This window comes from Puma concolor, chromosome E4 (assembly GCF_028749965.1).
Source record: "Puma concolor isolate L17-30 chromosome E4, mPumCon1.1.hap2, whole genome shotgun sequence".
Taxonomy (NCBI): Eukaryota; Metazoa; Chordata; class Mammalia; order Carnivora; family Felidae; genus Puma; species Puma concolor.
Window position 1 is genome coordinate 1,319,929 of NC_141683.1, and position 12,987 is coordinate 1,332,915.

Below are 12,987 nucleotides of genomic sequence, written 5' to 3' on the forward strand. Positions count from 1 at the left end.
TGGCTCCTTTGGGAGCCTCGGGGTAGGGAACAGTCAGCGCCCGGGAACTGTCCCGCGGGAACCCCAGTGCCCCACCGCGTGGCCGTCCGGCCGCGCCCCAGCACTCCCTGAGGCCGCTCGTCGTGCGGGGGAGTTGTTCCAGAAGCTTGGCCGCCTGACGCCGCGTGCGCGCAGCGCGCCGCCCTGCTCCCCGCCCTCGTACGCGCCCTGTGGCTGCCCGAGCACCGCTCCAGTAACTTGACAATTAGACCCAGCGCAGTGAGCAAAAACAAAAGCAAGCTGATGCTGGGTAGTGGCAAGTGCGCAGAACAACGTGGCACTGACGCAGCAGGGATGCCCAGTAAGGTGAGGGGGGGGGGGCACGGCCACAGGGCACAGGTGTGTAGGGGAAGGAGGGGCGGAGCGCTCGTGTGAGGCAGTTTTCCGGAGCAGCGAGACCGGCTGTGCCTGACCCCATCGTGTGCTGGCGAGTTTGGAGACCATTGTAAATACAGCGGGAAGCCATCAGACTTCGGCAGGACTCGATGTGACATGATTTCTTATCACTTTGCCGAGCGGAGAATGGATTTTAGCAAGAGTGGAAAGAGACCAGAGGCTGGGAGGGAGGGGGGTGGCTTGAACTAGGTAGGTGGTGAAACACGCGTGAATTCAGGATAGGATTGGGTGTGTTGGATGAGGGAAAAGATGAAATCAGAATGATTCCTAAGCTTCTGGAATGTGCAGCCGGCTGAGCGGTGGTGCTGTTGATCGAGATAGGAACAGTGGAGGAACAGGTGCTGGGGATGGGATGTAAGGGTTCACCTGTGGCCACGTTGAGTCTGAAAGGTCCCCTACACATCCGAGCAGAGATGTCAAGTTGGAGGTTGGAGCTCGTGGAGGAGCCAAGGAGAGTTGTCCGTGGACACGTAGATTATTTAAAGCCACAGGTTTTGGGAGTGCCTCTTGCAGACAGAAAACGGAAGAGGGTCAAGGGGAGAGCCCTGGGGTCCTCCAGCATTAAACCGCTCAGCAGAGGTGTCGGAACTGGCAAATGAAACCGAAAGGGTAGAGGGAAAAAAATGGGAGAGCATGAGATCTTCAAAGGGCAAAATTCAAGGGGAAAGATGCTGATTATCCGGGTTAAACGTTTCTCAGGGGTCAGGTGACATGCAGGCAGGGGAATGGCCACTGGGTCTGATACCTTTTTGGCTACGGAACACTTTTTCGAGAGCAGTGCCTGGGGAGGGGTGGGGATGGGATCTGACTGGAGTGTTCAAGAAGTGGAGGGCAGGAAGAGAGAAAACGTTTTGCTATGAAAAGGAGCAGAAACACAGATAGCTGGAAATAAATGTCTTGAGGCAGTTTTCTTAACTATGAAGTATGCCAGAACGAATTTCAATGGTGACCAAGGTGATCCAGAAGAGAAAAGGAAATTGAAACTTACTGAAGGCTTATTCCGTGTATTCAGAGCTTTACAAACCTTCATTGTCACAATGTTTTATGGATCAGGCAATTGAGGTTAAGTAACTCGCCCAAGGTCATGCAGCTAGAGGTGGCAGAGCTGAGAGTCCCCCAGATTTTTTGGACTCTTCATGCCTTACCACCCCGTTACACAGGCACACAGCCCCCTGTGCTTAAGCACTGGGCCACGCCTTTGCCCTGGCCATAGTGTCCCTGTCAAATCAGAGAGAGCTCTTTCATGCTGGGGGATAAGACTTTATCTTCCTCTTCCAGTGCTGTAAGCGGGGGCCTCTCCCCCACAGCCTGAATGCCCATGCAGCACAGGACAGCAGCTCCCCTGGTCCAGAGGGGCAGAGCCAAGCAGCAGGAGCCCCCGGAGGTAGGAGGCAAAGGGATACTTCTGGGGGTGTTCAGCGGGTTTCTTTTTGTGTCAGCCAGTGCGTGGGGCGCTGGGGGTTGTTGGTCCCAACCAGCTGGTGCCTGTGGCCCCAGCATTCACCCGGATCTGTTCACAGTGGCAAGAAGCCCAGGTCAGAGCCCCGTCTCCCGGCTGCCCCCGTTGAGGCTGAGGCTGTGGGGGCGGGTGGCACGCTCCAGCCTGCGAGCAGACAGAAGGCGCCGCAGGGAAGAGCCGGAGCTCAGGTCGCCACAGCTTCGAAGGTGGAGGCTCTCTCGGCCTGGCCGGCCCCACGGGCTGTGGGGCACCTAGAGGGGGACGCAGGAGAGGCCATCAGTGTGGTTCAGCCTGAAGCCCCGGGCTTTCCTGGGTTATCTTCCCAGACTCCCCTTACTCCCACCTGCTTAAGCCCATGGGCCCCGTTGCCACTGGGGTCTGGGGCCTTCTTGGACATCTGGAAGAAACGAGTGACCAAGCCCCGGCCTGGCCAGCTGCTCTTCAGGTCTCCCAGGGAGTGGGCAGGTGCAGGGCCCGAGGGCAGGGGGACCTTTCGAAAGGTGGGCACAGGGCGCCGTTTCTCGGCTGAGCGGGCACGTAGCAACTTGGGAGAAGGGCAGCGGGCTAGACGGAAGAGGCAGGCTTCAGAGCAGAGCCCTGCAGAGAGAGAGAGAGGGAAGAAGAGAGAGAAGATGGGAAGGGAGGTGCAGATAGAGCCAGGCAGCACTCCCCTACCGCCTGGCCCCTGGGCACCAACCACAGCCTGACCTGTATCTGCAGAGGAAACGGAAGCAGCTTCTTCCTCGAGCACTTTGGTATAAAGGTCCCTGAAGTCAGCTGGGGAGGAGATGGAGACGGTGCAAGTGCCCAGTGGACACACCCACTGGTCGCACCACCCTCGGGGAGAGAGCTCCAGCCCCCAAACCCCGTCCTCAGCAGCCTGCCCACCGGACAGGAACTAAGGTGGTCTCGCCGGTGGCCGCACCCCCCTCAGTTCCGGGAGCCCAAGGGCAGTGATGAGCACCTGCTGTGCTGCCGAACACCTCTAGGGGAGGGGGTAGGGAGCTGAGGCCTGGAGGGGCAACTAATTCCCGCCCAGTCATGGAATCGGGTTTCAGAAATCATCTCTTTTAGCCACTCAGTTATGATGGTGCGTTTTCAGGAAGCGAACACTCCAGAAATGCCCCGGGCAGGAGTGAACTCACCCTTTTTTCCGCCTCTGGCACCTCAACGGTGTCCCAGATCCTGGCGGGATCACTGGCCCCAGACTCCCCTGACCGCCCGCCTGCTCCTGAACCCTGGGTGGGGGACGGGGGCGGGGAGGGGGATGCTCACCGGTGTCGCTGGAGGTGGTGATGCCCGGGTCACTGTGGGACCGTGGCAGCAGCAGCGGTGGCGGGGGAGCCGGATTCGGAGGCCGGTGCCCCGGGGGGGTGAGGGAACCTGAGCTGTCGCTGAAGCGGCGAGTGGGGGCGCGGGGAGGGGGGGCCGCTGCCGCCCCCGGCCGGCCGCCGCCCCGTGGGACCCGCCGCCTCAGCTCGGGGAAGCAGGGTCCCACCCAGGGAGGCCAGCCTTCCAGCCGGTGGCAGCTGCGGGCGGCTGTGGGGGCCCCCAAAGGGGGCGGGGCCTCGGGGGCGGAGCAGGAGTAGGAGCGGGCGGCCCTGGGGGGCCTCCGCGGCAGGGGGCTGTCCTCGAAGGGGCCGCGCAGGCCGCAGTCCAGGCTGAGGCAGTAGCCGGCGCGGCTACGCTGAATGGAGCGGAAGAGCACGTAGTCGACGGAGCGCACGGAGCCCTGCAGCTCCAGCAGGCATGAGTCCTCCGACGGGCTCGAGCCCCCGGGGAGGTCACCGATGGCGGACAGCGCCAGAGACCCGCTGTCCATGGACACTGTGGGCGGCAGGGGGCGCGGGGCGGTACCGGCCCATCAGGGGCCACTCTGCCAACGGTTCCGCCTCCAAGGAGGCAGCTCGAGTCCAGGGCTCCACGGAGCCGCCCAGCGGGCCCCAGCTTGCTCAGCCGTCCCAGGCCGCCCGGCCCGTGCTCGCCTCCCCCCTTTTTGCTCACCGTCTACGATGGAGGCCACACGCTCACAGATGCAGGAGCCGTCGTGAAACTGTGGATCAAACAGAGTGGCCTGCGGAAAACACAAGTGTCGAGGGGCCAGCCCTACACGCCGATCTGGCCACCCCGTGTGCGGGACAGAGCTCTGGACACCCAGATTCCAGTCCAGCTTTGTCACTTTGTGCGGGCCAGCTATGTGGGCCTCAGTTTCCACATCTTTAAAATAGAAATGGTACTTCCTGCTCCCTCCCGACCTTACCACGGAGAGATCAAAGATGACCCTGCATGTGCTGGGGTGACAAAGACCATAAGCACTACTGTTTTCTTTGTCCAGGCACAACAGCTCACTGAGCTTTTCAGGCTCTGTCCCAGCTCCCCAGGCCACACCGAGACCCGCTCTCACCTGGCTGTCTCCTCGTAGCCCCATGACGGCCTCATAAGAAGGGGGACAATCAGTAGGGTACAAGGGCACTGGGCTGTCCATGGAGCCATTGTAGGTGATGCTGGGAGGGGGAGGCAGAGGAAGGAGCCTGGCAGAGCACTCCTACTCCACAAAGCTCCCTCCCCGCCAACCCAGGTGGCTGCATTGCCCCCACCCCCCCCACCCCCGCAGGACTCTGCCAGGCCTCACCTCTGGGCGTCTGTTTCCGAGCTGCAGGTATACTCTGGGGGGTAGTAAGGTGGGGGGGGCACCGGCGGTACAAATTCCTCCAAGTCCAGCATGGTGTGTAGCAGAGGGGCTGGCGGCGAGGACGTACAGCCCAGAGACCCCAAGGGGCCTGAGGCTGAGCGCTCTGGGGCCAGCTGCTGGGGAGCAAGCAGGTCAGCAAGGCCAATTTCTGGGAACACAGCCCCTAGGCTCCTGCACCCCTCCACGGCGTCCTGGCCCTGCCCCCTCAGGCAGCTGGGCTCCGGCCCCTCCCCCAGCCAGCACCAGCTCTTCCTCTAACGTCTAGAAAGTCCTGGCTCTACGGCCCCATCTCTGTCCACAATTGCCACCTGTCCTCTCCCCCTGCTCCATCACTGACCCTTTATCCTCATCCCCACCTAGGACTTTCCTTCTGGACTCCGCCCAACTTGTAGTCTCACTGTTGGGTCACATACTTCCCCACTCCCTGTCCTTCTCCTCCTCGTCCTCCCTTGGACGCCCTCGATACCGCTACGCTAGATGCTAGACGTGCCTAATACATAGCCTGCAGCCTCCGGTGCGCAGAAGCCAGTGCCGTAGCCCCCATCCCCTCGAGCCCGGTCCCAGCACATTCGCCCCTGCCCCCATCGTACCTGCTTGGCTTTGACCCCAGTTCCCCCTCACCGTGTGCACGAGGTCCAGAGAGAAGATTTGGATGCAGCAGACAATAGCTGAGAGGGTACAGATGATGGCGGCACAGATGGTGAGCCCGCAGACGCTGAAGAGCAGGTTCTGGAGGAAGGAGGAAGACGGATGGGAGAGGGGACCGGGGAAGGGTAAATCCCCCGAGTTCTGGGCCCGTGAGGCAAAGGTGAAAACCAGGATGGTGGGGGAGAAAGGAATGGCTGAGGTGGGGCGCGCATGCTCACCTTGAGGGCCCCTCGGGCTTCGTCACAGGTGGAGTTGGGGGCAACTTTCAGTTCCTGCCCCGACTCTGGACAGGGCCGAAGCAGGGGAATGGAGGGGCAGCACACACAGACCTTCCCTTCCTGAGTGGGAGTGGGGAGGGTGAGGCAGCCTGAGTCAGGACAAACCCAGGGGTCCTGCACACCTCCCCCAACCAGTTCTTTCTGACCCTCCCTTCTCAGTCTCACCATGGAGCAGTCTTGGAAGTCTCGGGCCAGCTGAGCGTTCTTACAGGAGAGAACAGAGCCAGCCATGCTGAGCATGACACAGAGCACCGAAAGCAAGGAGAAGAAGGAGACCTGGGGGAATCAGGTGTACACTCAGGGCTGGGGCCCTCAGAGGTGCCCTCTACCACGGGTGGGCCCCTCCTTCACAGACATTCATGCCTGGCAGGCACAAACTGCACAACCAGTTCGCTTCTCCCGGGCGTCTGTGGGCCTCCCCTCGGGTGCTGGGCACCTGCCTCCCGGTGGGCACCAGACCCTAAACACCTACCACTAGAGTGAATGGCCGCTTCCAAGACACAACGCCAACTACCCCGGAGAACGCCAGCTGGGGACAGAGTGGGTACAGGCTCAGCCTGGCAGGGGGAGGCACCCGAGTGACCCCTCACCACAGGGTGCGCCCAGCTCTATAGGAAAACCAGAAGCCCAGAGGAGGGAGGAGGGACCAGCTCCTGGACTGGCAGCTAGTGTGGAGGGGTGGGGCCCCAGGAGCCTACCCCACCCAACCACCGTGCACCCAACTCACCGAGAATCCAGCCCAAGACGGGCAGGACCTCTTGATGCTCTCGGTGGTGGTGACGGAGGAGGCCACCATGCTGAAGGTGACCACCAGGATGCCCAGGAGCACCTGAGCCAGCCCCAGCGTGAGCAGGGCCTGCAGCCAGGGTCGGTGGAGGCGGAGGTGGGTAAGGCCCCGGGTGCTGGGTCGACTGGTCAGCGAGCGGCTGGAGTCACTGGGCGAGGGCATCATGCCTGCCGCGCGGTTGCCTGCGCCTCGCTCGGGCTCCACCGGCGCTTGGGAGCATCTCAGAGGCGCCCAAGGCCCCGTCCTCTCTCTTCTCCACCCTCCTCGCTCTAGAGCCGACCTCCCGGATGGGTCCCCTGGGGCATGGCCCAGGGCCTCCAGCTGGGCGGGGGCCCAAGGGAGGGGCGTCACGAAGGGGTCGAGGGGGGCTCCCTCCCCACCACGGGCACCGGACGGGCACCGTGCCCGGGACGGCGATGAGGACGCGGGGGCGCCGGCTCATCGCATCTCCCTGGAGAACGGGGGCGCCGAGAAGGGCAGGTCCAGGCGTGAGGAGAGGCGGCGGTCGGGAACGCGGGGCAGGACGGGGAGGGTGGGAAGAAGCGGGGAGGGGTCCCAGGGGCCTGAGACCGCCTGGCGGGGAGAGGCCGGGGCGCCGCCGGCTGCCCGGCCGCCCGCCCCGCTCCCCCCGCGCGACTCGCTGCGCTCCCCAGTCCCGGGCGGCAGCAGGTCCTGCCCCGAGGCGGGGCGGGGCGGGGCGGGGCGGGGGCGGGGCTGCGCGGTGCCACCAGGGCGTCGGCGTCCGCCCGCAGGCCCCGCGCAGAGGGGGCGGTGGGGGCGGGGGCGGGGCGGAGCCTGCGCGGTGCACCCCGGGAGTCGGCGTCCGCCCGCAGGCCCCGCGCAGGGGCGGGGAGGGGGAGCCCCGCGGGGGCGGGGCCGGCGCGGGGCACCCCGGGAACGGGCGCCCGCGCCGGCCCCGCCCAGCCCCTCGGGCCCCGGGCCCGCGGCGTTCCCGGCAGGGGCGGCGGCGCCTTGGCCGTCGGTGGCGAAGCCGCCCGCGCCCGGCCTTCCCGTCGAAGCTCACGCTCTCCTTCCGCCTCAGACCCCGCCGCCGCCGCACTCCGCTTTCTCTTCCAAAGACCCGGTTCCCAATAAAGATGCCGGAAACGGGGATTTGAGTTCCAGTTCCACTTTCTTTTTATTTAAATAACCGAAGCAACAGCCTTGGCACAGCAGAGGGACGCTGGGTTGGGGTGTGTAAGAGCTGGCAGTAGTGTGGCCTAATTGGGGGGTGGCGGGGCAAGCGGAGACTGGGTCACAGTGGGCTCCCCGCATCCCGAAGTCAGGGTCAGCAGTCACGGCCGTGGGAGCGGGGGGCACTAGAAAGAAGGCCTCGAGCAGCGCGCCTCACCAAGTCCCAGAGACCTCAGGGAGGGGGCCTAAGTGAGCTCCCCGGAGCGGCAGGGCCAGGGCAGCCCCGACGGGCGTCAGGGGGCTCGGAAGGCATTTTCGGCAGCCCCGGCGGCTGCGTTGGCCGCTGCGGTTCGCACCGCAGGGTTGGAGAAGACCCCAGCGGCAAACTCTTGCTGGGCCTTCTGAAAGCTGGCACCTGTGCGGCGGTACAAGGAGTGGATCTGCAAGTACACGGCGCGGTCATTACCGTGCGCTCTGCTACCGTTATCCCCACCCGACGGCACCACCAGCACTCGCTGCCGCTCTAGCTATTCGTCCTTGGCTCCCTCCCAAAACACACACACACACACACACACACACACTCTCTCTCTCTCTCTCTCTCTCTCTCTCTCTCTCTCTCTCTTCCCCAGAGGTCCATTAGCAGAGAAGCCTCCGGTCACACACACACACATACACTCTTCCCCAGAGGTCCATTAGCAGAGAAGCCTCCGGTCAGCCAGGCCCTCCCGACTTCCTCCAGAATGACCGCCCCTCCCCAGGCCCCTCGGGGCCCATGATCTCACTCTTCCCGCCCACCTCCCCACCTGGAACACAGCCTCTCACCCGCTTCAGCATCACAATCCCCAGTACAGCGATGCCAGTGAAGAACAGGGCGACCAGCAGCATGAGCACGGCCACCGCCGGGTTGGCCTTCAGCACCACCAGAGCGGAGATCCAGCCACTGCCAGGAGGGGAAGGGGGCGGCGGTGAAGAGGGGCCGCTCCCGGCAGGGCCTCAGTCCTCCCGGTTTCTCTCGGCTGGTTAGGGAGCAAACGTGCCCTATTCCCGCCCATCCCACCAGGGGTCGCTCCCCTGTCAGCCTGGCGGCTCTCCAAGTACCAGGATCCCAAACTACATCCACTCTCTTCAAAGTTCACTTCCAGCTTCTGAACGACTGGCTGCGGGCTCTCCAAGCCTTTCCAGACATCCTCGCTCCAAACAGGCCTTTCTGTTGAGGGGGTCTCCGTCCCCTCTTCAAAAGTGCTTACGCATGCTTCCCCCAGGAAGCCGTCTCAGGTTGGCCACGTGCACCTTTCCTCCCCCAAACCTATGCCTGTCTAGAATTCTGACTGGGCTCTCTATCCTGGAAGTAGGTCCTGTCTCTCTCGTGAAGCTAGCACCTCCCAAGCGTAAAACACCACACCTCCTCCTCCTGAACAACCCCCACGCCAGTACCCAGGGCTGACTTGGTCTGGTGGAATGAGGGGAAGGGAGAGGGTGGATGGCAGCTTCACGGACCTGAACCCCCAACCTGGGATGCCAATGGCCTGCAGGACAAAGAGCACATCCTGGACGAAGAAAATGAAGAAGAAAACGAAGAAATTGAATGAACTGTCGCTCCTGCGGGACAGAAAAAATGGGGAGGGTTTGAGAAGAGTTAGCGCAGGAGCAGCAGACGTGGGGCCCATCTAAGGTTCTCCACCACCCCTGGCCTCAGCTTACCGGAAGGCCTTGTACATGGGCCGGTACCAGCACACAAAGGAGCAGGGCGTGAAAAGGAGGGCCCAGAGGATAGAGAGCCCAAAGCCCGAGCCATTGCTGGTCTCCACGCAGAAGCTGGCCAGGCAGGCAAGAAAATTCAGAAGAAGAGCCAGCGTGCTGCCTGAGGGACGGAGGTGCAGGGCGGTGAGCCTGGGTGGCAACGCGAGCCCCCCTTCCCGCAGGAGCCCCCCACGCCCTCCTCGGCCAATCCGGCAGAGTAAGGAAAGGGACCCCTGCCTTCACCAAATCCTCAACTCAACAGGGGAGACAGGTCTCTTTGCAAAGACACTTAAAGGACTCAGAAAATGTTCACGCACCGGAACAAGAGGCGGGGGAAGACAAGAACACACTTTTGCTAGGAGGCTGGAGAACAGCTTCTAGATACCACGAAAGGAAAACGGGTGAAATGAGCCTTAGACTCAGAAGCTGAGAGGCGCCTGGGTGGCTCAGTCGGCTGAGCGTGTGACTTCAGCTCAGGTCATGATCTCACCATTCACGGGTTTGAGCCTTGCATCAGGCTCTGTGCTGACAGCTCAGAACCTGGAGCTGCTTCGCATTCCGTGTCTCCCTCCCTCTCTCTCTCTCTCTCTCTCTGCCCCTCACCTGCTCACACTCTCTCTCAAAAATAAACACCAAAAAAAAAAAACCCTCAAAAGTCGAGCAGAGATGAAATGCCGAGTTCTCGGAGAGTGGGCACTGGGGCAGGAAAGACGTAAAGGTACCACCTGCACTCTTCCTCCGGAAAAGGCTTGTCACTACTCACACATCCAGAGGTAGTACATGGTGGATACGGTCTTCTGAAATTCTTGGGGGATCTCCATGGAGATGTCCTGGAAGAAGCAGGGCTGGACTGGGCAAAAAGAAGGTAGAGGGGGCCAGTTGTTCTGTCGAGCTGTAAGGCACAGAGAGAGCGGGAAGACCCCAGAAGTGAGGCAGAGACCAACAAAGGAATCACCACCCTCCCTTCCACCCCAGGTCCTCTCTTCCATCTCCAGTTCAGGGTCCGAGGAGACAGAAGAGAGTGGCAAAAACAAGGCTGACAGTGTTTTCTGTTATTTGCGACTTCGGAGCACTGTCAAGCACTTTGCACGGATGGCCTTGTTTCCCTCTCACAACAGTCCTGTCCAACAAGCACAAACGTTATGCTATCTTTGTTTTACAAACAAGGAAATGGGGGCACCCGCTGGCTCCGTCGTAAGAGCGTGGGACTCTTGATCTCAGGGTCGTGAGTTCAAGCCCCATGCTGGGTGTAGAGATCACTTAAATAAGTAAGTATTTTTTCAAAAAGTAAGAGGGGCGCCTGGGTGGCGCAGTCGGTTAAGCGTCCGACTTCAGCCAGGTCACGATCTCGCGGTCCGTGAGTTCGAGCCCCGCGTCAGGCTCTGGGCTGATGGCTCAGAGCCTAGAGCCTGTTTCCGATTCTGTGTCTCCCTCTCTCTCTGCCCCTCCCCCGTTCATGCTCTGTCTCTCTCTGTCCCAAAAAGAAATCAATGTTAAAAAAAAAATTAAAAAAAAAAAAAAAGTAAGAAAACTGAGGGGCACTTGGGTGGCTCAGTCGGTTGAGTGTCCGACTTCGGCTCAGGTCGTGATCTCACAGTTTGTGGGTTCGAGCCCTGCGTCGGGCTCTGTGCTGACAGCTCAGGGCCTGAAGCCTGCCCCACATTCTGTGTCTCCGCATCTCTCGGCCCCTCCCCTGCTCATGCTCTGTCTCTGTCTCTCAATAATAAACAAATGTTAGGGAAAAAAAGTAAGAAAACTGAGGCACTCAAGATTAAGTAACTTACCTAAGCGCTCAGAGGCAGGGAGTACCCAAATTCAATTAGTGCCCAAATTCAAAGTCAGCAATGTGGCTCCAGAGCCCACTCGCTCACATTCGTTTTGCCCCTTAAAAGGGTGGAACACGCCCCGCCCACGGACCGCTTACCGGCTGCGCCCCCCAGGGCGGCGTGCTGCAACTCCCGCTCCCTCCGATCCAACTCCTCTGCCTTCCGGTTCAGCTCCTCCTGCTTCTTTAGCAGCTCGGCTGTGGCTGCTGCAGCTGAGGCCTGCCCAGTGTGTGCGGGGCGAGGGGGGAGAGATGTGAGCCCTGGGCCCAGGTCTGGCCCCCACAGCCCACCCCCACTCACACCTGCTGTTTACCTGGGTGCCGTAGGAACCATAGTTTTTGGGTTCTGTAGGGCTGAGCTTTCTGGAGGACTGCAACGAGGGAGCCGAGGCGGGAGGCAACGGGGCCGCGGCCGGAGGCTCATACGCTGGTGGGGGCTGTTGGTTTTGGAAAAGGCCTTAGGGATCACCTAATCCCTCCCGACGCAGGTATCCAGAGACTGTCTACCTCTGCATCTGGGTCCCCTTCCCCGCCCCCTCCCCCACAGAGAGCCAAACCGGTCAGCCCTCACCACCCCTCACATTCAATTCCTTAGCCGGGACTCAAGACACTCATCCACCGAACCCACCCCCTCCACTTTTTAAAGCTCTTGGCTCTTATTTTATTTTTTTTTAATGTTTATTCATTTTGAGAGAGAAAGCGTGGAGGACAGGGGTGGCGGGGGGGGGGGGGGCGGGGGGAAGGGGCAGAGAGAGAGAGAGGGAGACACAGAATCCAAAGCAGGCTCCAGGTTCTGTGCTGTCAGCACAGAGCCCGACGTGGGGCTTGAACTCACCGACCGTGAGATCATGACCTGAGCCAAACCCGGAGGCTTAAGCGACCGAGCCACCCGGGCGCCCCTCTTTCTCTTTTAAAGTCTCGGCACTTTCTACTCCAGTGGAACAACAGGTCCAGCCCTCACTGCTTGCCTTCTGGAGGCACACCTAAGCATAACTCGTTTACTCAACTCCAACCAGTCCCATAATTTATTTTGTTCAAAGAAGCCTCCCCAAACACAGCCTTGGTTCAGGCCCTGTCAGTCTCCAGCCACCCCCCACCCCCCGCCAGGACTACCACTGAGAGCTCCAACGGGATCATTGACCCTGGTGCCTCCAGAAGGATTAGGCAGCCCAGGGCGGACCGGCCTCTCTCAGGGAGTTAAGATCACAGTGTCCCTTCTTTTGCATGCAGAAAAGTCCCCTGTATCCCGACAGAGTGAGCTTACTGGCACACCCTCCCCTTCCTTGTCATCCTATGCTCTCCAGAACCTCACCTCCCGGGTCTCAAAAGGGTTGTAGACGTCAAGGGTGGCATACTGCGGGCTGGGTCGGTGCTGGATCACAGCTGGGTCCTGCGGGCAGAGAGCTGCGGCTCAGCGGGCACCTGGTGCCTCTGGTGCCTCTGGGGGAACTGACGGGGGCCTCTCCTAATGCCTGTGGCTCGTTGGAGGCCACGCCGTTGCCCCAACATTTGCCCCAAACCCTTCACCGCGCTCTGTTAGCACCAGCTCCTTACAGGGGCACGGCCCGCCCCCCGCGTGCTCACTGGTCTGGAGTCACCGTCACCCCCACGTGGCGGCCCTCCCCCGGCACAAATGTCAGGAATGGGAATACAACAAGTTAGCCCGTCCAGAAGCGAGAGGAGTCGGCCGAGCTACCCAAAGAAGGCCGGCGTCACCTGAAAGGGGTTGTCAAGCTCGCCGGGCCCGGCGAAGGGGTTTCCGCCGTCTCTGCTCTGAGCCATGTTTGCAACTGCGGCCTGGGCCGCCCCTGCCCTCCACGCCCCTGCGCGGCGGCGGCGGCGGCGGCGGCGGCTCCCGGAGCTCCCTCCGCTCCCGTCGGTCCGCCCGCTCCGCCGTGCACGGATTGGCCGCGGAGACCGGAAGGGTCCCGAGGATCCCCGCAGCGGCGGCCGGCTGCGCCTGCGCCTCCGCTACGGGCGAGGACGGAA

At 61.7% G+C, this 12,987-nt stretch overlaps 2 protein-coding genes across 3 annotated transcripts; both read right to left on the bottom strand.

The window, feature by feature from the left end:
* Positions 1 to 1,423: 1,423 nt before the first annotated feature.
* Positions 1,424 to 6,965, bottom strand: ENTREP3 (endosomal transmembrane epsin interactor 3). 2 transcript variants are annotated; one of them, XM_086693047.1, is made up of 12 exons: positions 6,240 to 6,965; positions 5,985 to 6,041; positions 5,678 to 5,788; positions 5,453 to 5,572; positions 5,208 to 5,315; positions 4,527 to 4,702; positions 4,299 to 4,398; positions 3,899 to 3,968; positions 3,170 to 3,721; positions 2,603 to 2,671; positions 2,238 to 2,491; positions 1,424 to 2,145 (listed from the first exon to the last, which is right to left on the bottom strand). In XM_086693047.1, exons 1-12 carry the CDS (start codon positions 6,462 to 6,464, stop codon positions 1,972 to 1,974), a joined length of 2,016 nt encoding a protein of 671 aa, XP_086549173.1. In that variant the 5' UTR covers positions 6,465 to 6,965; the 3' UTR covers positions 1,424 to 1,971. The 2 variants fall into 2 exon arrangements, with proteins under 2 accessions (XP_086549173.1, XP_086549174.1); XM_086693048.1 differs by having other exon boundaries at positions 4,527 to 4,699; positions 6,240 to 6,963.
* A 447-nt stretch (positions 6,966 to 7,412) lies between these two features.
* SCAMP3 (secretory carrier membrane protein 3) lies at positions 7,413 to 12,925 on the bottom strand. Its single transcript, XM_086693064.1, has 9 exons — positions 12,715 to 12,925; positions 12,311 to 12,388; positions 11,313 to 11,435; positions 11,098 to 11,218; positions 9,937 to 10,065; positions 9,135 to 9,294; positions 8,931 to 9,032; positions 8,256 to 8,373; positions 7,413 to 7,873 (listed from the first exon to the last, which is right to left on the bottom strand). The coding sequence occupies exons 1-9, from the start codon at positions 12,778 to 12,780 to the stop codon at positions 7,727 to 7,729; spliced, it is 1,044 nt and encodes a 347-aa protein (XP_086549190.1). The 5' UTR covers positions 12,781 to 12,925; the 3' UTR covers positions 7,413 to 7,726.
* Positions 12,926 to 12,987: the final 62 nt, after the last annotated feature.